Genomic DNA, 26,775 nt, shown 5'->3' with positions numbered 1-26,775 from the left:
TCCCCAGAAATACACTATTCACGAACCTAAGTCTGTCTTAAGAGCAATATGGCGATTTATACTGAGGAAGAATTATTACAGTTAAAACCAGCACAAAATGGAACTGTGAACTTTGACGTCGACGCTTTCAAGACAATGATTGCTGAAGTCGCAGAACATCATGAAATTGCAGACCTTTTCCATCAAAAAGCCCGTAGAAGATCATCACATCATCAAGTTGTTAGGCCAAAGCTCAAGGGTCATAAACCAAAAATTACTACAGATGAAGAAGGTTGGAGTACCACCACCAGGAAAGCATCCTTAGCAGCAGGCGAAGAGGAAGAGCAACAACAACCTACATTTGTTGCTCAAGAAACTATAAAAATCAAACCTAATACTAAGAATATTGCTTCATCCAGACCTGCTGATGTTAGAGATATTGTTGTAGACAAACCAACTATGTCCTTTAATGCGTTTGCAGCCTTGGAAAGTGACGAGGAGGAGAAGGTCTAAAGATGACTATTCTACGCCTATAATAAAGGGAAAAATTAGTGAGAGAAATAAGCGGAAACCGGGCTAGGCCTACGTTTATTAACCGCGCCTAGGTTCCGCCTACTATTGTCTAAATTATATATATATTTATATGTATTTATATATATAATAATGTGAATTATTTTATCGTGTTAATAATCTTGCTTAGCTTAGCTTTTTTCACCGAACATGACAACTATACTTCTAGATTTTGTTATTAAATATTTACAATGGGGATATATAGAGTTAAGTTAATACTATAATAGACTTAAAGGACATAAACCAGACTGTTTATTGATTTTAGTTGCAATGGCTCGTTGGAGATTTTTTGCTGGTCTTTTGTTATTTCCATTATTGGTGTTTTCTCAGGATTATTATGCTATACTAGGTGTTAATAAAGGTGCTACAGATAAGGAAATCAAATCAGCATATAGACAGTTGTCCAAGAAATACCATCCTGATAAAAATCCAGGTGATGAGAGTGCTCATCACCATTTCATTGAGGTTGGTGAGGCATATGAAGCTTTAAGTGATCCAGAAAAACGTAAGATATATGATCAGTTTGGCGCCGAAGCGTTGAAAAATGGTGGCGGTGGCGCTGGAGGTGGGCCAAACGGTGGATTCCATGATCCATTTGATATCTTTGAGCAGATGTTCGGTGGTGGTGCAGGAGGCGGGGGATTCCATTCTGGCGGTCGGATGAGAAAGCAAAAAGGTCAGAGTCTTCAGGTACAGGACGAAATAACGCTGAAACAGTACTACCATGGGACAACGGTTGAATTTGGTTTGGCAATGAACGATTTCTGTGATCATTGTCAAGGATCTGGGTCTGAAGATGGAAAGGTGGAGCGCTGTGCGCAGTGTAATGGGCGCGGTATTGTTATACAGGTGATCAGACAGGGTTTCATGACGCAGCAGATCCAGCAAATGTGTCCTAAATGCGAAGGGAACGGTGAGGTTATACAACACAAGTGTAAGGTGTGCCAAGGTGCTAAGGTTGTGAGGAAGAATAAGAACTTCAGTGCCCAAGTACCTGCTGGTGCACCAAGGGACTACGTTGCCGTGAAACATGGCCAAGCAGAGAAGTCTCCCAACACCGAACCAGGTGACTTGTATATAAAGGTGGTAGAGGCAGGCCACGGCAACATGGGATATAGGAGACGCGGTCAAGATCTTTTCAGAACTGAAGTGTTAAGCTTGAAAGAAGCGTTACAGGGCGGTTGGACGCGTAGCATTGAATTTCTCGACCCAGAAAAGACCGTTGAAATCAGTAGGAAGAGCGGACGCACTGTACAGAACGGTGAGGTCGAACGCATCCCAGGTTTCGGTATGCCGATTGACGACGGCCGGAGGTTCGGCGATCTTTTCATTGACTACGTTGTACTTCTACCTGGCAAATACGACCAAGCATTCCTCAGGGATGAACTTTAAATTCCTGCACGCGAGAAAGTTATATATTAGATAAGATGATCCACATAGGCTACAATATTGCACGAAAAATGACCAACTATATCACTTGTTTTATGGTTTACAGGAAGACGTAAAAGACGGTTCCCGCAAGTCAATAGCTGGAGATACATCATGCGATTATTCTAGCTTGCATCCCATAATGGGTCAGTACAATAAGCGAATTGCAATTAATCACACAATTGCCCAAGTGCACAATACAAGGCTGTTGTATCTATGTAAGTAAAGAATACAAGCGATACGTAGAAGAGAAAGAGAGCGCACTTTGCGGGCCTTTTGTGTAGAAAAAATTTTGATGTGAAAAGAAACATAGCCCGTTATTTGATAGGGGTGCCAGAATTGATAGGTCGGTTGCAGAGTAAATCAAGATAACGACGCGAACGTGCTCACGTAGAACACCATGTGACTACTTATACACAGTCACCATACCGGAATGCATATCCTGCAGTTCATTTTAACCCCCCGGGATTATTACTCCCAAAATCGTTAAACAATATTACCTCAATATGTAAATTTTATGCATAGAAAATCGGACCAACGCATAGAATAGTAATAGTTTCAAACCGAACAGGTGTCGTAACCTCTTAATAATTCACACATAAATTGGGGCTTAAACCTGAAGAGCGGGTATTTTCGGTGTAGTCGAAGCTGTAAGTTCGACGATGGTTTCTCTACGCTCCGTACTGATGCTTTTAGCATTGGGTTCTCATTACGCCAATGCTATTCTTCCTATTGAAATAAAAGGTAGGCGTTTCATCAAAAACGTCCAGGTTCATTCAGATAGCGGTGTAAAGCTGGACAGCAAGGTTTATTTTATCAAGGGTGTTGACTACCAGCCAGGTGGATCATCTGGTTATGATCCACGTAGCGGCAAAGATCTCTTGTCCGACAGAGATATTTGCGAACGTGATGCCGCAGTCTTCCAGGCCCTGGGTATCAACACAGTTAGAATTTACTCTTTGAATCCTGATGTTAACCATGATGAGTGTATGACTATTTACAATGGGGCTGGTATAAGTTTCATTTTGGATGTTAACAGTGGCGAGCAGGGCGAATCTCTAAACAGAGCTGACCCATCTAGCACGTACAATGAGCGCTACTTGACTCGTGTCTTTAAATTTATTGAAGCATTCAAAGAATATACCAACGTTCTTGGTTTCTTTGCTGGTAATGAGGTCATTAACGACCAAGAAAACTCTGCCTGGGTATCCCCACAGTATATTAGGGCTGTTCAGCGTGATATGAAGCAGTATATCGCCAAACATGCCAGTAGACAAATTCCTGTTGGGTATTCTGCTGCAAACATCGTTGAACTCAGAGGTCCAACATTGGACTACTTACAGTGTAATTCGAAGGACGGTAGCACTATCGACAGTGATTTGCAGGAGTCACGTTCGGACTTTTTGGGTTTGAACACGTACGAATGGTGCTCTGGTAGCTCAGATTGGAAATCTTCTGGTTATGATAAATTGAACGCTTCTGTATCGGACGCCGTTATACCTCTTCTTTTCTCTGAGGTCGGTTGCATTCTACATATGCCAAGAATTTTCGACGAGATCTCGGAAGGTCTTTTTGGAGGACTTATAAACACTTTCAACGGTGGACTTGTCTACGAGTACACCAAGGAGGCCAATGGCTACGGGCTTGTTGAAGTTGACACCGAAGGTAATGTAAAATACCTACAGGACTTTGCAAACCTTCGGGAACAATATGAAAAGGTCACTCTCCCCGATATCAACAAGGACGATGTTGCTGACACTAAAATCTACAAGTGCGCAGACTCAGAAATTTCTGCCGGGTATTCCAACTTTGGAGTTAAAGACTTCGACGTTCCAGACCAGCCAGATGAAATTACCCATCTAATTGAAAACGGTGTTAATCACAACAACATTGGTAAGTTTGTTAACATCACATACAATCAGAACCCATCTAAATACAAGGTCTACGATCAGCAAGGAACTGAACTGAACTTGACTATCTCGTACCCTCCACAAAACCTGAGAAACGCTATCGTTGGCGGTAACATTCCAGAGGTTGCAAGTACTACATCAAGAGCCAGTTCTTCTTCAAAGAATGATGCTGCTGCCTATGGGAACAAAGTTAGCATTGGCAATTCATTTTTTGCTGTTATTGCTTCCATCTTACTATCTTTTATTTGATAGCATTAGCCGCCCGCTTATGCCTAATCAATTCTACTTAGTTTCTAGAGTATCTATTAGTTAGGTTGCGATGTAAGACTTCTAATGTCCGGGATGTTCTCCAGTATACAATACCCTCTTAATACCCGTATTCAACCACATCGTTCCATAGATTTACGCATGCGGCTATACGAAGAATCTCGTACTCTTTAAAAGAAGAATAAAGGTTAATGTCGCGAGAAGACACACTAGGTGCCAGACCTATAATATTAATCGTATAGATTTTACGTACGTGTAATCTGTGTAAAAATATGTTTTCTCTTCGGGAGCTAGCGTCGGGTATCTGCTAACGCTTAGCTTTTTATAGGCGCATAAAAGTTTACCTGCACCTCGGCGCCTATCCTCAAGAACTGGCTGGCGCTTTAGTACTGTTTAGAAGTCCTTGCCAATACCAATGACCGGCTCTTGAGGCTCTGGAGTCGAAACCAGTAGGATAACGCCATCTCTGTTGTTACATAGCCAGCCACAAATGCAGTAACGTTCTTTGGGGTTATAGCGGATCTCAAAGCTGCGTACATTGTAGATAGTCTGTTTAGATGGTTTGCGTTCGCCTGTAGAATTAATTAGATGGATTGGATTATTCGAACTGATGTTCTGTGACAGGATAGGAACATTTTACGACGATGAGATGAGGTACTCTATATCTGTATTTATATTCTTCAGTGCACAGTTTGTATAAATTTTAAGTTAGGTGGTATGATTTCTAAATTCTAAAGTAATGGTGTGTAAAATTTCCAAGATGGCGAGAGTTTAGAGCTCCCTTCTTCAAAGATCATCTAAACGAACCATATGGAATATTCTTAGACATATAACTTGCCCTGATAAACGCAGATAATTCTGGTAGCCGCAGCTCCCTTAGGTTGGTCGATGACGTACTCCGAAAATGATTTGCACAGGATAGGGGTAATCAGCTGAGGAACCACTCTTTCCGTCGAAATATCATACGGTTAAGAAAGTACAAGTAAAGTAAAGAATTCCCTGGACCCATGCATCATTGCAGTTTTTGATAAATGAATATAGAATAGAGTATTGTATAATAATATCAAACGATAAATAAAACAAGGCTTGACTACCGAAGAGGAAGCATAATATGCCAAACTCCGAGTGCTAACTAGGGTCTTCTCTTCCATTGGCTTCCTTATGCCACCCTGGAATGTCTGCGCCACTTCCGTACAGTTTTCTATCACTTACAGTAATGTTTTCCATGCCCGGAGTGTCTGCCAACCACGGATGATTTACCATACCGCCAGCGTCAGCTCTTTTCCTTGGATCTATTTCAAGCATCGGGAGCAAGAAACTGGCTATTTCTTCGGCGGTCGAAGCATCAAAGCCGTATTTTTCAGTAAGTACGTCTTTCAGGGGCCAGAACCGTAGTTTTTTTATGTTTTTGAGCTTACCGTCAGAGAAGAAAAAGTTCTTCACGTACCTACCTGTTTCAAAGAGATAGAGGGGGAGGTTCCCCAATAATTCAATTATTTGAGCAATATGGTCATCATCTTTCGTATAAGAATGTCCTTGATTAGGCTCGAATAGAAAATCACCAGTCAAAAGTTCAAAAATTAGGCATGCTGCAGACCATATATCTGCACTACAACCCCATGGACACCCTAACAAAACCTCTGGGGACCTGTATTCGCGAGTCTGGATAGCGTTTGTGAAATGCTCGTCGTACCAACAGGCATTACCGAGGTCTGCAATCTTTATTTGAATGACCTGCGTCATTTCATTGCGAATGAGATTATTGCTGTTCGTACCGTCGTCAATCTCCATAGATGAGAAAGAGTTGGATATTTCATTATCGGATTCATCATGCTTATGCAACGATGATCCAGAGTTTGTATTCGTACCAGTTCCCATTACCTGCGAGGAAGCGGATCGCCCGAAAACTGATGGCCTGCAGTTAATTGCGTTAGCGGGTTGTCCTAAAAGTTGTGACTTCAATTCCATGAAGTTATTCGATGAAAGAGGAGAAGGTAGCGGCTGAGAGCCTGTTATAAGAGTATTTCTTCTTGCCCTGCGAGAATTATTGGTTTCCAAAATGCTATTGGTAGCGCTACCTGCACAAGAGTGATTGTCGCGGAAAACTGGCGGAGACTCAAAGAGTGATCTTGAAGCTCCCCGCTGCAGTCTTCGCATCTCTTTTTTCTGCTTTTCCAACTGTTCCATCATCCTTACTATCCCTTCAACATCCCCAATATCCATGAGTACGTTTTCAGGCTTTATATCCGTATGAATAATGCCACATTTCCTGTGCATGTAGTCCAAACCCAATAGTAACTGCTTCGCAATTTGCTTGACATATATAACTGGAATACCGCGATGCTCGTATTTCTTGATTAATGCTAGTAGATTCTCACCCAAAACTTCGAATACCATTACAACGTGTTCACCATTGTCCCCCTTATGAACAAAATCATCCAATAAATTGAGAATATGTTTTGCACCCATATACTCGTGATCCTGTAAACGCTTACCTTTATCACATGCGTTGACTTTTGCTTTTACATCGCCCTTATTCATAGGATTTGTGTTACGAAGCTTATGCAGCAATTTAACTTCGTCCAAAGCAGCTTCTGTGTAAACGCGATCACTACGAACAATCTTCATGGCAACGTGATTTCCGTTTACATTGTCCTTGGCTAACCACACCGTTGAAAAGTGACCCCACCCCAGCTTGCGTGCAAGGGTATAACGGCCATCCTTGTAAACTTCTCCCTTGTAAGTAGGATGATAACCACCAGGTTTATAATCACCTGCGCTCTCCTCATTCTTCTCATCACAAGATGAATACTCATCCTCTTCTTCTTCATCTCCAAGAATTGAATCGCCTAAAGCATCTTCATTATTCTCTTGATCTTCGCTTATTTCGCTACTAGAAGAGTTATCCTGTATCCCACATTGGCCTCTTTTGCTCTTATTCTGATTGCCCTGTGTCTGTAGCGCTAAAGAAAGCTTCGACTTCGTGCTTCCGCTAGATTTAGAGGTTACAGACTCCTTCTGAAATATATTTGGAGCTGTTCTCGTTTTATGCAACGGGTTCTTGTTGTTCACGAACCCGGGATGAAAGTTGACGGAAGAACCCATCTTCAATAAAACACCTATAAAAGACTCCAAAACGCCTCAGATCCTAATGAGATACCCAAATTCAATTAATTTACCCAAAATAAAAAGCAAGCCCTGCCTCTTGGCTAAATTTAACTGTATTACAAACACTAGTTGAAAATCAAAAATCCTTCTAAAGCACGATTTTTCACAGTTATTGGCTTCAAACAATAGCTTCTACAATCGCCTGCGTATATTGTACTTCTTTAATCTTTCAGCCTATCAAATTTCCTAATGCTTTAATTAATACAAATTCAAAGGGCTTTAACGCTTCTTTACTATTCGTTGCACTAATAAACAGCTACGTGCTAACGAAAAAAGAAAATTTCAAAGATAAAAACACTTGTAATGCAGAAGTTTGTTCTTATAATATCGCCTATAACTTGCCTCTCCTTTGGCACTCCTAATAGTATTAGCTGTTTCCTCTGAAGCGATGAATAGCTCGTTAATTTTCGTTTGTTTATGATACTATAGCTACCTTAGATAACAATATCAAAATTTCTCTCCCTCTTTCATAACGGCTGTGAGAGCCACAGTCAAATTACGTAAAAATCGAAAGCGATACAGAACAAATATTCCTATGATGTAATTGCGCAATAAAAAGCACTATTCGGTAAAGGTAGATTGGATGCTGATTACTCGTGTACGGGTTATACTAGCCTTTAATCGGTTTAATGCAGACTTTATTGGTTAACAGTACCTCGTATATCGCGACAATACTGCATTTTATACACGTTATGTTGCTATTACCAGCCATATATGTAGGAGAACTAGGTAGTATAAATATACAGGTATTTATGGGCGATAAGCATTGACAGGGGGTCGGGGATTTATTTCGATTTCTAGGTTATGGAGTACCGGGTTGTTTTCTTTTTCTGTAGTGCAGCAATCAGAAATGTGCTGTGTAAAGTGATATGATGATGGCTACAGATGGGTGTGGGGTAAAACAGAATAATTGAAATTAGGGATGTGCGGCAACTATACTGCCATGGCATGGTGCTGATGATATGAAATATGTCCGGAAGTGTGCTAAGGCAAATTGTTGTCTGTGTGAGAGGAAAGATCGCCGAGAGCTTGGCTTGCAGCGCTAGGGTTTTCACCGGATCCGGGGCTTTTATCGGCGCTATCTGCAAGGTTACTGTTATCAACTCCATGAGACGCACCATGAGCGCCATGTGCCATCAGCTCATGAGAACCCTTGTTTTCATCAGTGTGAGGTTGTGCTGGTGAACCTTCAGGCTGCTGTGTTTGGGGGGTGTCGGAATGGCTTCCATTACGATCGGCATATGACGGCTTCGATGACTGGGTTTCCTCCTTTACGCTTGAGTCAAAGGATTTTGCGGGGGAGTCTGCAGTGGTAAGAGATTGAGGAACATAGCCATCAGGTGAAAGAGGATGTGCTACGTCATGTAGGTACGGACTGATGCTCTCGTATGCCTTGGGAGGTTCTCTATCACGATATTGCCGTGGTTCTCTGAACTTATGAACCCTGGAGTCGGTTCGGTAACCACCGGAAAGACCTCTGCCTACACCTCTGAAGTCGCGCGGATCTAGTTCTCTATGATTTCTTCCCCTGTAGCCACTAAGCATACCTCCTCTGGTGTCTCGGAACTCAGTATATGGCCTACCCGCAGTTCTACCCGCAGGGCCCGGAACCTTCGTAGCATATGGTCTTGATCGCGCCAGCTGTACATGGTACTTGAATCGCGTGTCCAATGAAAACGTGCGTCCACTCAATGCCTCTACAGCTCTTTCGCAGTCCTCGTGTGTTTCGTACTGAACAAATGCGTATGGCCTATCCTGGAAAGGCCTCATAGGGGGAATATCAATTCGGACAACTTTGCCAATCGACTCGAAATCAGCCGCCATGTCCCTTGCTCTAGTATCCCTAGGGAAACCAGAGACGTGGATGGTATTGCTCATTCCCATTGCAAGGTACTAAAAGAACTGGCAGAATAAGGTCGTCCTATGTATAGCTGAAGGTCATTCTCGTGCAGCAGAATGTCAATTCCCGAAAAGCACCCGCTTACGTGACCGATTACCCGGCTCTATACCTCACGTGACGAAGTCTTTAGCCGCCGCTAAGTCCTGCTACTCCTATAGTTCTTCCAATCTAGGGAAGCAATGCACCAGGGCCTTTGTGGAAGTACTGCACTAGCGCATACTTGACAAGTTTTGGGCATTCTATTGTATAATAATGGCCAGGTGTCGCACGCGGGTCACAGCATATTTTTCCAAAACACTGAGACCTCAATTTACAGTATGACCCCTTGTATCTGTATTAAGGGCCTTTCAGAAACTCTCTAGGTTGGCATTAGATAAATACAAGTAGCATGCATTGTGCTCTGGTTCTGTAACTCTCTAATAGTACAATTTAGAACAAATCAATAAACTTGTAATTGAAAAAAATTATTCGGGAACTCCGGGTAACAGTGAAATTTTCACTACTTTGACTTGGACCAGATTTTCCGAGATGAGATGAGGTTCACCAATATACGTCTCTTTTCGTATTGCGAGAAATACTTTCTGTTATAATACTCCTGTTGTTTGTCCAATAGACATCTCACTACGTTTAAGACGGAACAGCTGCATATTTCGGTTTCCTAGTTTATACCTAATAATTGTTTCACTATGGCTGCTGTTGAACAAGTTTCTAATGTTTTTGATACTATCTTAGTTTTGGACTTTGGGTCCCAATATTCTCATTTGATAACCAGAAGGTTAAGAGAATTTAATGTTTACGCTGAGATGTTGCCTTGCACCCAAAAGATTGCCGAGTTGGGTTGGAAGCCAAAGGGTGTTATTTTGTCTGGTGGTCCTTACTCAGTGTACGCTGAGGATGCTCCTCACGTCGACCAAGCGGTTTTCGATTTAGGTGTCCCAGTGTTGGGTATTTGCTATGGTTTACAAGAAATTGCTTGGATCAACGGTGCTAAGGTTGCTAGAGGAGAAAAGAGGGAGTATGGTCGTGCTACTTTGCACGTTCAAGAGGTTTCCTGCCCGCTATTTGAAGGCGTCGACAACTCTACTGTTTGGATGTCTCATGGAGACAAGCTACACATGCTACCAGAAGGTTTTATTGTGACTGCAACTACCGATAATTCTCCATTCTGTGGTGTTGCACATGAGTCAAAACCAATTTATGGTATCCAGTTCCACCCTGAAGTTACTCACTCTTCCCAAGGTAAAATCTTGCTCAAGAACTTTGCCGTCAACATCTGTAAAGCTAACCAAAACTGGACTATGGAGAACTTCATTGAAACCGAGATTCAACGTATTAAAACTTTGGTTGGTCCAACTGCCGAAGTTATTGGTGCTGTTTCCGGTGGTGTTGACTCTACTGTCGCTGCCAAGTTGATGACCGAAGCTATTGGTGAAAGATTCCATGCTATTTTGGTTGACAACGGTGTTTTGAGATTGAACGAAGCCGCCAATGTTAAGAAAATTTTGGGTGAAGGTTTGGGAATTAACTTGACTGTCGTCGACGCTGCTGACGAATTCTTGGATAAACTAAAAGGCGTTACTGATCCTGAAAAGAAGAGAAAGATCATTGGTAACACATTCATCCACGTTTTTGAGAGGGAAGCCGCCAAGATCAAACCAAAGAACGGTGAGGAAATTGAATTCTTGTTGCAAGGTACTTTGTATCCTGATGTCATTGAGTCCATTTCCTTCAAGGGTCCATCACAAACCATCAAGACCCACCACAATGTCGGTGGTCTCTTAGAAAACATGAAACTGAAGTTAATTGAACCACTAAGAGAGTTATTCAAGGACGAGGTCAGACATTTGGGTGAATTGTTGGGAATTGCACACGACTTGGTTTGGAGACACCCATTCCCAGGTCCAGGTATTGCCATCAGAGTTTTGGGTGAAGTTACCAGAGAGCAAGTCGAAATTGCTAGACAGGCTGACCACATCTACATTGAGGAAATTAAGAAGGCAGGTCTTTACAACAAAATCTCACAAGCTTTTGCATGTTTGCTTCCAGTAAAGTCTGTTGGTGTGATGGGTGACCAAAGAACCTATGATCAAGTCATTGCCTTGAGAGCAATTGAGACAACTGATTTCATGACTGCTGACTGGTATCCATTTGAACATGATTTCTTGAAGGCAGTGGCATCTAGAATTGTGAACGAAGTTAACGGTGTTGCCAGAGTGACTTACGATATCACATCTAAGCCACCTGCTACTGTCGAATGGGAATAATTGTATTAATAGTTTACAATTGTACAATAAGTAAATCGTGAAAGTGTTCAATTAGAATATTTCTTCATTCTGTAAACCGTTTTTAACCATTATAAAGATATAAGGAAATAAGAAGCAAAATTATCTCAAATAGCATTCTCTATACCCTATTGAACCATCTTCAAACTAAAATTTATACTATGCGTTTTTGTTTATAGACTTTATTTTCAATTCCCTATTACTCATTACTAAGTTAACTTAAATTTCAATACCTTTAATTTAACACTTGGTAAACTTAAGCACATAACAAATTGATATAATGAAGAGGGTTATTTTACTGAAAAACAAGGCGGAGGATTCAGATATATACCAAGTACATTTTGAACAGAATGGTTGGCAACCTATCTTTGTTCCTTTGTTAAAGCATACCCACGTTCCCAATGATATCTTAAGTATAATAAGGGACCAACAACAATTTCCAAAAGTTAAACACCTTGTTGTTTCCTCTCAAAGAGCTGTTCAATGTTTAGTTGAAGAGGTTATTCCAGTAATTTCTGAGTCAGAGAAAACTCAATTGCTGAATAAAACGGTTTACACTGTTGGCCCTGCAACGCAAGATTTCCTTGTTAAAAGCGGGTTCAAAGATGTACGAGGTGGTAAAGAAACAGGTAACGGCAGCCTTTTGGCAGAATTCATAATTGATGAACTCAGTCCTGGGTGTCCAGCCGCTTTCCAGGACCCAATACTACTGCTTGTAGGAGAAATCAGAAAAGATATCATTCCTAAAAGATTGACAGAAGCTGGATTCAAGGTTTCCGAGATAGTAACGTACAAAACAGAGGAGTTGGGTGGAAACTTGCGTAGATTCCAGGAATTGTTCCAAGAGGATGATTGGGTTGTCTTTTTTAGCCCTCAAGGCACTTCAGAAATCGTTGAGATACTAAAGGGTTTGAAAGCCAAGGTGGCCTCGATTGGTCCCACAACGAAACAATACCTTGTGAAGGCCGGGCTGCCACCACATGTCGTGAGCCATAAGCCAGAACCGAAGTCATTATGTGATGCAATAACTAATTTTTAAGTAGCTCGTTTTGATGGAATGACATCATTATGTATTTATTTATTATTAAGACGATTTTATTAGTGAACTATTAACTACACAACGAGCACAGTTTCATATGAGTTCAAGTAATCGACTTCATCAACCTTAATTTTATCGCTTGTATAAATTTCAACCTTAGGATATGGCAAATCACCGCGCCGCAAGGGAATTATTTGTATGTTAAAATTCACTTCTGCGCTCTCGATAACCGCACGGCGTTTGCCGTTAATGGCCCAGTCGCTAGTATTGAATACTTTAAGAATATAAGTTGCATCTGCATCATTAATTCCCCACTTGTAAGATAAATTGCTTACTCTTAGCTCCATAGGAATGATTTCCCCAAAGGCATAATGACTACGGAATTCCGGTTTTAGTTCAACATAGAACAAATGCTTTATATGTGGTAGCGACACAGGGACAGTGAGAATGTTTCCATCGCTAGGTAAATTTTTTAGCAGCTCTGGAGGAATTTCAATGCCGGATGTCAATGTCTTAATGAAGATGCAATATTGATCACGGAGCCCAGTATCATATACTTCTGTTTTAATAAAAGAAAGCAACTGTTGCGATGTACCTAGTATTTTGACTAATTTCATCTCTCCAAAGTGAGAGTAATCGTATATCACTTGGGGCAGGACCTTACGCCTCCAAAACTCACTCCATAGTTCGTGACTGTCCTTATTCGATTGTAAGAAGTCACGAAGGAAAATCTCAGTGACGATCCGATCCAGAATTTGCTTTGCAGTATAGTATTCAACCACGAGTTTGAATGAATCTGCCTGCTTATAACTGAGGTTATCCTTAACCTGAATCTTATAAATGTTGGAACACAAGTCATTAGTATTAGGCCTTAATATAATTGCCCGTTCAGGCTTAAACCCATCTGAGATAACATATTTCTGTCGGCTGGAGTCATCTTGGTCCAAATAACACGAATACAATGCTATCGGGAAATTACTACACGCACTTACCATGAATTTGAAATAAAAGCAATCCCTTTTAAAAATATCGCCAACTGTGACTGAAAGTGGCAAGCGAACTTCAATATCTGTATAATGACGTTGACGATATTTAAGTCCATTTTTTTCAAATTGCAAGTCATAGCCCAATCTGATATTGTCGATAGGGTATTTGAGAAAGTAAGGTATCTCTTCCACATTCATATCATTGATTGTGAGAGTATGCAATAAATCCGTCTTACTAAAAGAAAACGCAGATTTGTTATCTTTTATACCGGATCGAATTGCAGTTAATTGCAATGAAAAGTTGTTCACCGATTTTTTGTTCTTGATTTCCAAATGCAGCTTAATATCATTCACTACTGTCCTTTTCATCATGGAGATTAGACAATTAAAATTCTCCTTACAATACAGTTCTTGTAATGTGAGATAACGACTGGGTTCAAATTCAAAACTCTTGCTGAATGTGGTATTACCAACAGTGATTTCAAGACTGATAAACTCAAAGGTTGAGAATTTCACATCTGTAGCTTCAAGTATTATTGAGTTAGAGCCTTCTGCTATCGTTATCTCAGATGCAGTAAATACCAATAAGTCACCACCAGCATTTTTCAGCAGCAGTTTTATTGATGAGACATTTACGGCACCTGGAATCACGTTATTTAGTACTGTGATGGTTAACGCATAAGTATTAGGCTGCGAAAGAAAGGTTTTACCTGATATTTCAACTTTGAAAACATTGTCCAATAAATATATTAACTGATTCTCATTTTCATCAGGCAGCGCTTGAAATTCTTTCCACCAATGAAGCTTAGAATCAGGTGAAAGTACCAATAGATCTAAAAAGCAGTTCCTCAATACACTGCGTACGGGAAGTTTACCACCATCTAGTTCTAAATTTTCAAGGGAAGGCAAATTCTTTATGCATTTGACATACAGCTCTAATAAGTAACGCCCCATTCCACGCCATCTAAGATCTATATGGCTACCATAGCGTGCTTTTAGTAGATCTAATGCAATATTATACTCACCTCTTTGGCAATATAGAGTGCATTTTTGAACCGTTAGCCAGTCCATCATCCTCTGGTGTTTCCTACTACATTTTTTAAATGAATCCAACAAGTAGGAAGTTTTCTCGATAAAGGTCTTCTGAAACATGTCTTCTGTTTCGTAAGTATTCTTTAATTTATCGTCCTCGTACACAACGCTGGTTGGTGGGAATGATATTGTTTCAATTCTAAAATTGGTATTAGCATAGACTAACTTTAGCCAGCAATCACGTTGATGCAACAGTAGTGCAGCATACGTTTCATGACATATATCGTCCTTATTGGATGAAATGCGATTTAGAAGGCATTCCAAGTAAAAATAGTTAAACTGCAGCAACTTTTTGGATCCCTCAAATATGGCTTTTACATGCATGTAGAATTCCCTTGCAATTTGTAGTTGTGCATGGGTAGATGACATTGGTGAAACTGAGTGTTCTGACAACAGTAGTTGATGCACCAGGATATATTTATAAATAGAGTACTTTGTCAACGTATGCGACTGTATTGATTCACAAATTGTCTCTATTCCATTCACTGGAACACTAAATGGCACTTCAATATCACCATCTGTCAATTCTGACATAGCTTCAGATGTTAGATACGATGAGATTTTCCTCAACTGAGGAATTGCTTTGTCATAAATGCGAAATGATAAGTATAAATAAAGGATCTTCTCTTCCAGTATCAATGCTTTCTCAAAAGAGATTTTCTTGGAATTAAGCTCTGTTTCCAGGATACCTAGACGCCTCTGGAAGATGGTTAACAGAGTGTTTTTAAAAAAGCTCATGGTACTGTTCCAAAAGTCTTGTTTTTCTTTATCATTCTTGTAAATAGTCTTACTTTCAATCACCTTGATGGAAGGAAAGTCCTTATTCAGCTTCTCAATTAAAGATACCGACTTAAATAGATTCGAATCTAATACCTCTGAATTTGAATGAAAAAGAATCACATACTCGGAAGGTAAACTAAACTTCTCTCCAATATCAACAGCAGCATCTGTAGCTGGCACCCAACGTCTAATCAATGGTCGAACTTTATTTCTGTATTCATTTACAGAGGAACACGTAACATTGATCATAAATATTAATGGTTTATCTTGCAGAAGATCATCTTTTACCTCCTCAACAGCGGGAATAAATTCCACAGGTAACTTACCTATTGATCGTAATACACCATCATCTGTTTTCCAATAAACTGCGTTTAATGGTAACAATTTATCTAGTTCAGGACGAATAGCATCAAATACACCCAATGGGTCAAAAAAGCTCACTTTTACCGTATAATTGTTATAAGTGTCTTCCATTAAGTACCTAAATCTAGTATACAATTGTAACGGTCCTTAAAATGCATTCAATCTTGCCTTTATACACAATATTCTTCGTTTAGTAGAATACGATGCCATGTTTTAATTTATATGAATGTCTTCTTTAACGGTTTTCACATAATAATATTAATAATATCTTACAGAATGCTTAACAAACACCCCCAAAATAAACAACCATCTGGTGAAATAGAAACGAATAATAGGTTATAAGAGCTTGTGACAGGTTAATGCTGTTAAATTGTTTATAAATGGGGGATCAGAAGAGTAATCAAAAGTACACAGTTCCGGGTCTGTCTTTTAAGCAGTATAAATCGCCATTTGGAAATAATAGGCGTCAAACAAATTCTAGAGTATCTAAACGACAAGAAGGCGTTGCTGGGTCTATAAGGAATGGTATGGCGCTAAGTAGGAGGAATTACAGTGATATTATGGCTGACACGTCAAATACGTTAAATTGGGCCCAATCATTGGCTGCCAGAGGGCGTCAACTTCTGAATAAAATTAAGCAAGATGACATAAAATTCAAGCAGTATATTGCAGCGCAACTTGAAAAGGATAGTGCAGTTGAGCGTTACGCTGATACTTCGATATATGGTAGTTCTGCGCTACCTGAAAACTCACTTCATGTTGTCGATGGGCAGTCTGAAGGCTTTGCAGGAGGGGAAGGGGAATCAGGACTTCAGTATGGTACGGATACTTCATTTAAAAACTATGAAGAGAGCATAGAAAATAGTTTTGCACACTTTGGTAATGATACCATTGAAGAAAGGAATGGTAATAGAGGTAGGAATGTTCCGCGTGATAGTTATGCGGACGAAGTAGTAATTTTAGATAGCGATTCTGAACAAGAAACGTTGCCTAAGCCTAATTCATTTGGTTACTTGGGCTTCAAACTAGAAGAAGAGCAAGAGGAAGAGGAAGAGGAAGAGGAGGAGGAAGAGGAGGAAGAAGAAAAGGAAGGTGAAGGGGAAGTGGAAGATGAAGCGGAATATAAAAGGGAAAAGGAAGATGAGTATCAGCAACAGGAGCAGGACCAAGAACAACAAGTAGAGGAGGAGCAAGGGGATCAAGATGAAGATGAAGAGCAAGAATACAAATATGATCACAGGAATGACGTAAGGCAACGACTGGAAACACAAGTTAGCAGTGCGCTTTTGGATAATGGGCATGATTCTAAGTCGAGTACACATTACGAAGATACTGAATATTATGCGAATGAAAACAGTGAAAGAACCCACCTTAGCTGCGAAGAAGAAAATCAAAATGAAATATTACAGTTTAATACTCAAAATCAAGAATGGAGTGAAGAGGCAAATAACGTGAAAGCTTCATCTATAGAGGAGATCATTTCATCTTCAGCTGAAACATATACAGGCGAGGAAGCTGGTTATGACGACGCATTGGAACATGATCAGGGAGAAGTTGCAGGTACATCTGCCCAGGGAATTGCTAGTTGTGCTTTGGAACCTCATTTGGCTGTTGGAGATGGCAGCTCTGTTAATGAAGATAAATCGCAAGTAGAAAGCGGTTATGAAGCTATTGATGCTGAAGTTCATTCTTTTGAAGATTTGGATGATGATAAAGAAGTCAATTTGAATGCAGCAGAAGTCGAATCAAAGAGATCGGAAAATGATAATGATGCATCACATCAGGGTAAAGAGGACGAAACTTATCTGAATGATTATGAAAACCAAGGGATCGATACAATGGACTATGAATCTGACGATTCAATACAAGTTACTGAAATTAATGATAGACATTCAGTGGATGGTACTGAGAACCCCTCTAAAGATGTAGATATGTCATCTTTTGTTCACGACGAGGAAGTAGACCTAAAGGTTAAAACCATAGATGATTTATCACCTGTGCATTCTAACAAGGCAGGATTACAAAGTGGTCTAGAATCTGCGGAAAGTGATTCTTTATATTACTCCTATGATGAGGTAAGCCCTAAAAGCAACACTGCAGGACGGCATAGTCCTATTGGGAAAGGGAATGAGCCGTCGAAATATCATCTCATATACACTGGTTCTGCCTATAGTGCAGATTTAAATGAAACAATAGTTGATGAGAATCCTTCTCCTCCAGGGCATTACTCACCAGCATTTCAAGCAGATCCTTTCAGTGACGATAATGGTTCTCAAGGTTCTGTGGTGTTGGAAGATCTTCTGGAAAAACTTGGATGTTCCCCATCTCGTCAGCCTGGCAAGCTTGATAATGGCGACGAACGTATAAATGTTAAGCATATTGTGCTAAATGAAACAGTACATGAAGAGGTTGAATCACCGGATGGAAATATGAGTGAGCACGTCACTAGTACTCATGGTGCATCCGTAAGTAAGTCATTCGATGGCCAAAAGCATGAGGATGTTTCTGATGTCAAAGAGCATTCCACAGAAGTTTCATTGCACTCTTTCAACCATATCACTGAGACTAGCCGTTTTGAAGACGAGACTCCGGCAGAGCTAAATGAAGTGCCTCGCTCATTTACAAATGAATCAATCCCAACTCTCACTGCGAATACCCAAGACAGTGAGGAGAGTACCATCCCTAATGAAGAAACCGCCCTAGAGAGTGTGCCGATTGAAGAGTTAACTGATCGCAGTACGCCAACATCAGCAGAAGTAATAATAGCTGCACCAAATAGTTCGATAAGAGAAAACTCTCATTTAACAGAACTCGAATCAAGTGAGTCTAATACTGCCTTTGGAACGCCACCGCCATCAACAGAAGAGAACAGAACACCTCAACTCCAAGTAATAAACGTTGGTGAAGAAGAATCATCGAACTTGGAGTTCGATGATCAGAGTAATATCAACAATCTATACAAAGCTAACGAAGACGAAAGAGCTAGAATTCAAGACGAAGCAACGGAAACTTATAATACGGAAGAGATGCAATCGGTAGGTGTTAAACAAGCTGAGGAAGTTATTGAAGAATATAGAGAATTATCAAATAGACTCATTAGCTCGGGTGTTTTGGAAACAGATGAATCGCGTGAGTCGCGTGAAGTGGTGATCTCCTCCGCCCGTTTATCAGAAGGAAAGTCATTTACCGATGATACATCAATTTACGAAGCTCAAGAAAGTCCACAAATATCGATACATTATTCGGATTCACACCAAGATCCTGCTGATGGAGGTAATTATGATGTGCAAAGCGCGGATGCATCTGAGAATGACGAAACTGTTAAGGAGCTAGAAGGAAATAATTCACGCTCTGATACTGCAAGTATGGATCGCGATTCTGCTTCAGAAAATGCGGTTGAGAATCGGAGGGATGTTGATGATATTAAGGTAGAAATCCGCACACAAGAACCTTTCCATCAAGCTGACCAAAGTAACGATAATGTATCTCCTTTCAAGAAAATAATATCGCATGTGAAAGACTTAACAAAACTAGCCAAGGAGTTTGTGCAACCGCTTGGTGTGGACGCAAGTACAATTGCAGAAGGGATGGAGGATAACAGCAGCAGTTTGGATAACTCTGAATCAGCATCTTCCTCAGTTTCAGAGGTGGAAGAACGCGACAGTTCTACATCATCTAGGGATTCTGATGATAACAGCTCATCATCCAAAAAATCGTCATCAGAAGAAGTGACTCCACTAGAGCCTAGTGGTGCTGATGCAGAAGTTCAAGTTCACAGCATGCCTGAGAACCTTAATGATTCTATAGGGCGCACTAAGATTATAGAAGATGTTTCCACTTTTGAAAAAATTGCCCAAGAGATTGAAAACTCCTCTGAACTTTCCCGGGGATCACAAAGTCCTACATTCTCTGAATCCATATCTGTGTCTGCAGCTGACCGTGTTGATAATTCAATCGAGCTTCATTTAGAACAAAGCGACATACTGACTAAATCAGATGATATTGACGAAGCCGCTCCCGAAGAACAATATATTACAAAGCCACCGCAGCAAGAAACGCGTTCTGCTCCAAGCACTGCTGCTTCGGCTGCGTCTTTCAGTAATGATACCTATGAAATCATAGAAGAAAATTCAAAAGATAGTCATTCTGAATCGCGCCCCAAAAGCAAACCATCTTCTAGGGATAAAAAGAGAGGTACACGTCGCAGAAGAAAGGCCATTACAGATGATTCAATTGTACATGTAGGTAAGCGCAGAAAGATACATGCTATACCTACTGATCGCCAAACTTCTAGACCAATTTCACGAGAAGGTAGAAAAAATAGGTCTATTGTACAAGATCCACAAAAGAAAACGCGTAAGCCTGGATCCAAGAGTAAATAAATAAAGAAGCTAGGTAAAGGTTATGCTTCTTAGAAGAACTTTATTCATTATTATAGATATCATTTGATGTACATTTCTTGGGTGTTTGTATAAATATTATGTTATTAATTTTAACAGTTACATAAGGATTTTTTGGTTAGTGATGTATACATCTTACTCTTTACCACGACTTAAGCGCGATAATAAATAATAATCATATAAATGACACAACAGATGGACAGTAAAACCGCATATAGCGCTCCCGGAAAGTGCTTGTTGGTTGGAGGATACTTGGTTTTAGATCCTAAATACCAAGCATATGTGGTTGCACTTTCCTCTCGCATGCATGCTGTAGTATACGAAAAAGATGCTAATCCAGGTAATAGATTTAGAGTAGTTGTCACTAGCTCACAATTCAATAATGATCAATGGACGTATGAAATAGATCCATCAAATCATTACCTTCCTGTGGAACTTCATGGCAAGAAAAATCCATTTGTGGAAATGGTTTTGGTCAATGTCTTTAACTACTTCCAACCTAATGCTGCTTCGCATGGGAATATATACGTTGATATATTCTCTGATTCAGGTTATAATTCTCAGAAGAACAGTATAGAGAAGTCAAATGGTTTTAAGAAGTTTCATTTCCATAGAGAGACTGTCACAAAGGTACCAAAGACTGGTTTAGGATCATCCGCTGGTTTGGTTACTGTGCTTACAACGGCTTTGGTATCAGTATTCAAGAAAGACCTTGATATTAAATTGGAAAATGATCAAAATTTGGTACATAACTTAGCCCAAATCGCTCATTGTCAGGCTCAAGGAAAGGTTGGAAGTGGATTTGACGTTGGCGCAGCTGTTTTTGGAACAACCACCTATACGCGTTTCCAGCCGAGCTTAATTGAGGGTTTGAGTGCACATGGATCTGGGCAGTATCATCAGGATTTGGTCAAGGTCGTTGATAATCACTGGGATGCTGTTTTTAATAGAATACTACTACCACCCGGATTGAGAATTGTTATGGGTGACGTTAGCGCTGGATCTGAGACTCCAAAGATGGTAGCTTTGGTGAAAAAGTGGCATGCTGACAATTTACCTCGTAGTGAGGATATTTTTAATAAGATAAATGACTGGAATATGCAGTTTATGGATACGTTGGATCACCTTAGAATCCTTTCGGAGTCTTCTCCAGCAGAATATAAGAAAGCTTTAGAAGCTATTGATATGGGCAAGAATCTCAAGGAATTTCCACTGTTATTGAAGCTTCAAGAAGCTGTAGGCAATATACGTGAGAATTTGAGATTAATTACAAGGGAATCTGGTGCTGCTATTGAACCACCATCCCAAACTGAATTGTTAGATAACTGTATCAAATTGAAAGGTGTCTTAACTGGAATGGTTCCGGGAGCAGGTGGACACGATGCAATTGCTTTGATTGCAACATCTTCGTCAGACTTAAGTACTCAAACTAAGACACCTGAATTTCAGTCCCTTACACTACTTGATCTTCGCCAAGAGGATTACGGCATTCTGGTGGAGAACCCTGTTCATTATGAGAACTTAGTCTAAAATGTCCTTACTATATGCATTACTTTTGTTTAAATATATAATATATCGAATATAAGGTGCTCGTAAATAAGCAGTTGAAGTATAATGCGAGAGATAGAGCTCTGAAAGATGATTTACGGTGAATTTTTTGAAGTTCTAACACCTGCCAGACCGCCCTCAAACCTCGATAATACTGTTTTAATCCTACTATTTTTTACCAACTCGTTTATCTTCACTTGCTCAGGGATATGTTTAACCGGTACGTGTTTCTCCCGAATGTATCGCTCTCTCTTATTTAGAACCCAATCTGACCGTCGTACAGGATTAGGGATTTTAGGAATAATTACTTCATACAAATCCGTGAACATAGGCTCTTCGCCCTCCTTTAATAGTTTTTCTGAAGGAGACTTCTTCAATTTTTCCTTTTCTTTCGTTGTTAACCTCATAGATCGTCTTACATTTGCAGCACTATTATCTTTTGGTATTATGCTGTCCACAGAAATATCAGCTCGTATTGAGTTTAATGAATTTCCATCTGCTCCCTTCTTGTCATCAAAAGTAACAGGAGTGGATGAATTTGAATTAGATACATCCTGAGACTGCTTCCTTGTAATTCTAGTCATAGTAGGTTTATAATCATTATCTTCAGCAGATGATTCTGGCAAGCTGGATGGGGTACTTCCAGTGCGCTTCTCTTCGTTGGATTTAGAAATTCTTTCATAGTAAACACTAATTTTAAATCTTTTTAGGTTGCTGACGTCGAGTTTTCCACTGTCCGACTTCCCTCTTTTAAAAGTCTTCAAGATAAAATAATCCCGATAAGACTCGAATTCCATAGGTTTCACCTCGGCTGCAATTTTATTGGCACGGTCCAATAGATCTAAACGGCGTTTTTTAATTCTAGCAATTGAGTCTAGTTCAGCATTCGAATTCAAATTTTCACCCTCATCCTGATTATTAAAACATGATTTATTGGACGCTAAATCAGCAGTTTCTGGGGACAAATCAGATTCCGATACCATTGCAAGTATATTAGGTACCGCTTAAAACAACTCTAGCAAATAATACACTCTAATAAAACTACTTTTGCAAATGGATAATTATGAACTTGCATAAGTCAGTCGTAATTGTTAGAATGATTTTCGGTCGCCGTTTTCGGTTATACGAAGGAAAAGGCGTCGTATTGCCGGGTAACCATGAAATATACAGCGTAAATGTCAGTTCTATTAAGGAGGTTTACTAAAATAAAGCTATGTAAAAGTGCTTGAGACTCTGATCGCACATGGAAAGATGGCTTAGCATTGATCATGTACTTTTGTTTTGTTTTGTTTATGTTCATTTGATATCGAGAGAAGCCATGATGTCAAGTAAATCAGATTGCGGACCCGAACGGCTGGTAGTCTTCGGCACAACAGTCTTTGGCACTGATGACGGCTCCGCATTCATACATTTTAGCCAATTGGTCACCTTAGCAACAAAGTTTTTGGAATTCGGAACAAAATGTCCTCCCGTGTGCTTCAGCAGTGTTCTGCTGTCAACGTGGCATGCGTCATAAAGAGCCATTGTGCGCTCTTGCAGCACTATGGTATCCAATTCTCCGACCACGTGCAGTGAAGGTATTTTTAGTGGTTCTTTGAACTTGGCAGCATAGATTTCCGGTTCTAGCTTGAATCCGCTGAAATTTACCAAAAACTTAAAATCAGGCTGCATATCAGATGTCAGCCCTAAAATGCCCCTGACATCTGTGCACAAATACCCAGCTAGTGCTGCTCCTTGGCTAAACCCTATTACGCCTTCAAAGGGGCCCTTATCAATGATATAATCATGCAAGTAATCTAACGTAGCCTGTTTAATAGTAAAGAAACCTGTAGCATCTCGACGCCACCAGCCGTGCCGGTCGGTTTTACCATTTACAGCTAGTTCATTGTCGTCATTGCCCGAACCATAGTCAACATGTTCAATTTCTAGTGGCCCTTGCGGATAATATAGTTCATATCCCAATTTCTCCAGAGCCTTCCGTAAACCTCCAGTCTTAGATCGAAAAATTTCCTGCGACTGGGCATATCCATGCAGCATCAATATTTTTTTATTCAAAATAGCAGCCATCTCTTTTCTCGAAAATGCAGGGTATTTGGTAACCTTTTTGGTTAGCTCAACATGCAAGCAGCTACTTTAATTTGTATGTAATGGCCTTTCTCGGTAAACACGGCGTCAAATTAATATACCTCTATCCGGGTAACGGATCATTCGGCGTTAAACCTGAAGATGATTACTGCTCTTCGAGGTAATGTCCCCACATTGTGCACATGCAGTGCCAATCCGTCATATTTCCGTCCATAACCGTGGTGCCTACTGTACACAATATTTGTCCAGAAAAGGTAATAACGGATCATTTTTGTTCCACAGGTCACGCATCCGATTGGTCTATACATATGCATGCGCAGAATCATGCTGGTTCCTGTGAAGAGATTGGAAGGTAATCAGATATTCGATGCCGACGTACGCATTGTTCTAAGGGTGCTAAGATAATAAAAACATACATAAAAGTATTTTCAAGTCTATTTAGTCCAGAAATATACCTCTACATGTCTATGAACCTTGTGGATTTACTGCTTGCAACCAAACCACAACTTTCGCTAAGAAACGATTGTAGCTGGGCACAATATGCCCGCCGCCGTGTTTCAAAAATGTTCGTGACCCCTGCACACAGGATTCGAATAGATCTCTCACACTCGCAGACTCGGTGATCGTATCGAGATCTCCCTGAACATGAAGCGACGGTATCTGGATGGGATTTTTCCTGTACTGTTCCTGGTACTTTTCTGGGTAAAACTTAAATCCTGCAAAGTTTATAAAAAATTTCAGAGGAGGTTGCTGCTGCTCAGTAAGACCCAGAATCCCATTGAAATCTGTTACCAGATATCCGCCAAAGCTGGCGCCTTGGCTGAACCCAATTACACCTTCAAATGGCCCATTCCTCAGCACATATTCACGTATAAACTCTACCGACTCTTGCGGCAAATAGTGCTCTTTCTTAAGGTAGTCATAGAGCACCCACGTGTATACTCCCGACATCGTCTTTATTTTGTTCTCACCGATATTGTCCGGTATGTCTACAGTAGTCGTAAGTACCGGAGATGTCGGGTAGAAAAACTCATAGCCAAAGGGTTCTAGAAGATTTCTGACGCGCTTAGTCTTCGCTTTGAAGTACTCACCATCTTGCGCCATGCCATGGAGCATCAATATTTTCTTAGAACTAGCCATATCTGTCGCTGACCTTCAATTGAAGTTCCCCTATCATATGCATCACCCCCGCCCCAATATATATACATTTGCTCAGCATGTAGCTGAGAATCTCAGCGGTGATCTTAAAGTTGTAACTCTCCCATTAGGAAATCGTATGATTTGATCAGTCATTTTTTTCTTTACGGCTGGTTCCTTCTCGGCACGCCCTGAAGGAGCCGGATTTAAGCTTCCAAATCAAACTCGAATCTAGGAGCCGGGTAATACCTGTGATGACTAGAAAGGAACAAATTTAGAGCATTAACGCTTGGCCTAGTACACAGAGTCAAAGTGCTATAAACGTATACAGAATCCCGGACTTCTCAGTTGGAGGTGAAAAGTGTTTTAGATATGGTATGCCAACATATAGAGCAAGTGATGCAGAATCCGAAAGTCGGAGACGCGGTAGTTAGGGAATGCATCACCGTAAGGTACTTGATTAAGAACTGTGATGCAAAGAATAGGTATTTGAGGGCTATGCGGTGTTCTGAGTGCTTGCAGATTAACTGCGGGAATAGTTTTCTCTGTCTTCAATGCGGCTTTGTCGGTTGCTGGAACGGCCAGCATTTTTTGGAGCATAGTAAGAAGGTTGGGCATATATTCGGTGTGAATGCGGTGAACGAGCTATTGTTTTGCTTTAGATGCTTTAATTATATCGGAGATAACGAATTGGTATGGATGGATATTGTTCCTAAATACTGGGACGAGGTGCTATCGCGCAGTTCAGTGCCGGGGATAGATCGTCGGGACGGGCTCCATGGGTTAGTGAACATGGGCTCTACATGTTTTATGAGCAGTGTTGTGCAAACCCTCGTGCACATTCCGCCAGTTTTACGAGAATTACTAGGACAAACTCACCAAAGGTACTGTGATGTACGGGATGGGATGGGTTGTATATCCTGTGCAATTGATGAGGTTGTATCGAGCCTTTATGGGTACTTGCACAGTAAAGACAAGCCAGCCTTGACGCCGCCAACTTCTGAGGAAGAGACCAGCGGTATTTTGAATCCCGTGCAGTGCTCTCAGCAGGGATTTATCAACCTCTTAACATGTTCCTGGAAGATCAACAAAAGTTTGGCGGGATACTCGCAGCAAGATGCACATGAGTTCTGGCAATTCCTGCTTAACCAGCTCCATGCGGACTACGTGCGCCTCCATGGGTCTCCCACAAAGCCTACTCCATGCGGCTGTATACTCCATCAAATGTTCCAGGGTCGACTTGAATCTAGCATTGTGTGTGCTGAGTGTAACGACGACAGCAACACGACTGTAGATCCAATAATGGACCTATCGTTGGGTATACATAGCAAGTCTACTTTGATCGAGTGTTTAGACTCTTTCCACAGGCGTGAGCCTTTAACAGACTACACCTATCGCTGCAAAAGCTGTCAGTCTACCAGAAGTCCCACGCGGCAACTTACAATGGCGAAACTACCGCCTGTTCTGATGCTTCAATTAAAACGTTTTGAGCACTTAATGAACGGTACAAGCGTCAAATTGAATGAGTACATATCCTTTCCACAGCATCTCAACATGAAGGATTATTGCAAGCCTATAGATGATCAAAATCCTGTACCAAATATGACGTACCGCCTAACTGCTATTATCTCGCATCACGGTTCCGTCGACCAGGGTCACTACACTACCATTTGCAGGATAAATGGCGATAGATGGGTGAGATTTAATGACTCTATGGTTACTCTGATATCCGAAGAGGATATGCTAAAAGAGCAAGCTTATCTGTTGTGCTACGTCGTCGCTTAACCGTTTAATTCAAATGCTGTCATCATTAAAAATACCTGTAGTTTTCTATAGAAATC

At 40.6% G+C, this 26,775-nt stretch overlaps 14 protein-coding genes and 1 non-coding gene across 15 annotated transcripts; 8 read left to right on the top strand and 7 right to left on the bottom strand.

Annotated features, from left to right (window-relative positions):
- Positions 1–48: 48 nt before the first annotated feature.
- Positions 49–492, top strand: CAF20 (Caf20p; the record flags this gene model as incomplete). Its single annotated transcript, XM_018130333.1, has 1 exon — positions 49–492. The coding sequence occupies one exon, from the start codon at positions 49–51 to the stop codon at positions 490–492; it is 444 nt and encodes a 147-aa protein (XP_017985571.1).
- A 327-nt stretch (positions 493–819) lies between these two features.
- Positions 820–1,941, top strand: SCJ1 (Scj1p; the record flags this gene model as incomplete). The annotated part of the gene is made up of 1 exon (XM_018130334.1): positions 820–1,941. The coding sequence occupies one exon, from the start codon at positions 820–822 to the stop codon at positions 1,939–1,941; it is 1,122 nt and encodes a 373-aa protein (XP_017985570.1).
- Positions 1,942–1,995: 54 nt separating this feature from the next.
- On the bottom strand, positions 1,996–2,109 carry AW171_hschr280. Its single transcript, XR_001930064.1, has one exon. It is a non-coding gene; the product is annotated as an HBLSNR31 (small nuclear RNA).
- Positions 2,110–2,639: 530 nt separating this feature from the next.
- GAS3 (putative 1,3-beta-glucanosyltransferase) lies at positions 2,640–4,136 on the top strand (the record flags this gene model as incomplete). The annotated part of the gene is made up of 1 exon (XM_018130335.1): positions 2,640–4,136. One exon carries the CDS (start codon positions 2,640–2,642, stop codon positions 4,134–4,136), a length of 1,497 nt encoding a protein of 498 aa, XP_017985569.1.
- Positions 4,137–5,282: 1,146 nt separating this feature from the next.
- Positions 5,283–7,259, bottom strand: SKY1 (serine/threonine protein kinase SKY1; the record flags this gene model as incomplete). The annotated part of the gene is made up of 1 exon (XM_018130336.1): positions 5,283–7,259. The coding sequence occupies one exon, from the start codon at positions 7,257–7,259 to the stop codon at positions 5,283–5,285; it is 1,977 nt and encodes a 658-aa protein (XP_017985568.1).
- Positions 7,260–8,306: 1,047 nt separating this feature from the next.
- Positions 8,307–9,206, bottom strand: AW171_hschr277 (HBL331Wp; the record flags this gene model as incomplete). Its single annotated transcript, XM_018130337.1, has 1 exon — positions 8,307–9,206. One exon carries the CDS (start codon positions 9,204–9,206, stop codon positions 8,307–8,309), a length of 900 nt encoding a protein of 299 aa, XP_017985567.1.
- A 702-nt stretch (positions 9,207–9,908) lies between these two features.
- On the top strand, positions 9,909–11,486 carry GUA1 (GMP synthase (glutamine-hydrolyzing); the record flags this gene model as incomplete). Its single annotated transcript, XM_018130338.1, has 1 exon — positions 9,909–11,486. The coding sequence occupies one exon, from the start codon at positions 9,909–9,911 to the stop codon at positions 11,484–11,486; it is 1,578 nt and encodes a 525-aa protein (XP_017985566.1).
- Positions 11,487–11,784: 298 nt separating this feature from the next.
- Positions 11,785–12,543, top strand: HEM4 (uroporphyrinogen-III synthase HEM4; the record flags this gene model as incomplete). Its single annotated transcript, XM_018130339.1, has 1 exon — positions 11,785–12,543. The coding sequence occupies one exon, from the start codon at positions 11,785–11,787 to the stop codon at positions 12,541–12,543; it is 759 nt and encodes a 252-aa protein (XP_017985565.1).
- Positions 12,544–12,617: 74 nt separating this feature from the next.
- Positions 12,618–15,875, bottom strand: TRS130 (transport protein particle complex II subunit TRS130; the record flags this gene model as incomplete). The annotated part of the gene is made up of 1 exon (XM_018130340.1): positions 12,618–15,875. One exon carries the CDS (start codon positions 15,873–15,875, stop codon positions 12,618–12,620), a length of 3,258 nt encoding a protein of 1,085 aa, XP_017985564.1.
- Positions 15,876–16,144: 269 nt separating this feature from the next.
- Positions 16,145–20,146, top strand: ESC1 (Esc1p; the record flags this gene model as incomplete). Its single annotated transcript, XM_018130341.1, has 1 exon — positions 16,145–20,146. One exon carries the CDS (start codon positions 16,145–16,147, stop codon positions 20,144–20,146), a length of 4,002 nt encoding a protein of 1,333 aa, XP_017985563.1.
- Positions 20,147–20,359: 213 nt separating this feature from the next.
- Positions 20,360–21,694, top strand: ERG8 (phosphomevalonate kinase; the record flags this gene model as incomplete). The annotated part of the gene is made up of 1 exon (XM_018130342.1): positions 20,360–21,694. One exon carries the CDS (start codon positions 20,360–20,362, stop codon positions 21,692–21,694), a length of 1,335 nt encoding a protein of 444 aa, XP_017985562.1.
- Positions 21,695–21,807: 113 nt separating this feature from the next.
- Positions 21,808–22,695, bottom strand: RFM1 (Rfm1p; the record flags this gene model as incomplete). The annotated part of the gene is made up of 1 exon (XM_018130343.1): positions 21,808–22,695. One exon carries the CDS (start codon positions 22,693–22,695, stop codon positions 21,808–21,810), a length of 888 nt encoding a protein of 295 aa, XP_017985561.1.
- Positions 22,696–23,008: 313 nt separating this feature from the next.
- Positions 23,009–23,779, bottom strand: AW171_hschr270 (alpha/beta hydrolase; the record flags this gene model as incomplete). The annotated part of the gene is made up of 1 exon (XM_018130344.1): positions 23,009–23,779. One exon carries the CDS (start codon positions 23,777–23,779, stop codon positions 23,009–23,011), a length of 771 nt encoding a protein of 256 aa, XP_017985560.1.
- A 483-nt stretch (positions 23,780–24,262) lies between these two features.
- Positions 24,263–24,937, bottom strand: AW171_hschr269 (alpha/beta hydrolase; the record flags this gene model as incomplete). Its single annotated transcript, XM_018130345.1, has 1 exon — positions 24,263–24,937. One exon carries the CDS (start codon positions 24,935–24,937, stop codon positions 24,263–24,265), a length of 675 nt encoding a protein of 224 aa, XP_017985559.1.
- A 369-nt stretch (positions 24,938–25,306) lies between these two features.
- On the top strand, positions 25,307–26,719 carry UBP8 (ubiquitin-specific protease UBP8; the record flags this gene model as incomplete). Its single annotated transcript, XM_018130346.1, has 1 exon — positions 25,307–26,719. The coding sequence occupies one exon, from the start codon at positions 25,307–25,309 to the stop codon at positions 26,717–26,719; it is 1,413 nt and encodes a 470-aa protein (XP_017985558.1).
- Between the last annotated feature and the right edge of the window lie 56 nt (positions 26,720–26,775).

The sequence above is a fragment of the Eremothecium sinecaudum genome, chromosome II (assembly GCF_001548555.1).
Source record: "Eremothecium sinecaudum strain ATCC 58844 chromosome II, complete sequence".
In the NCBI taxonomy this organism is placed as follows: domain Eukaryota; kingdom Fungi; phylum Ascomycota; class Saccharomycetes; order Saccharomycetales; family Saccharomycetaceae; genus Eremothecium; species Eremothecium sinecaudum.
The sequence above is the reverse complement of the archived record's forward strand: the minus strand, read 5'-3'. Positions and strand labels throughout refer to the sequence as shown.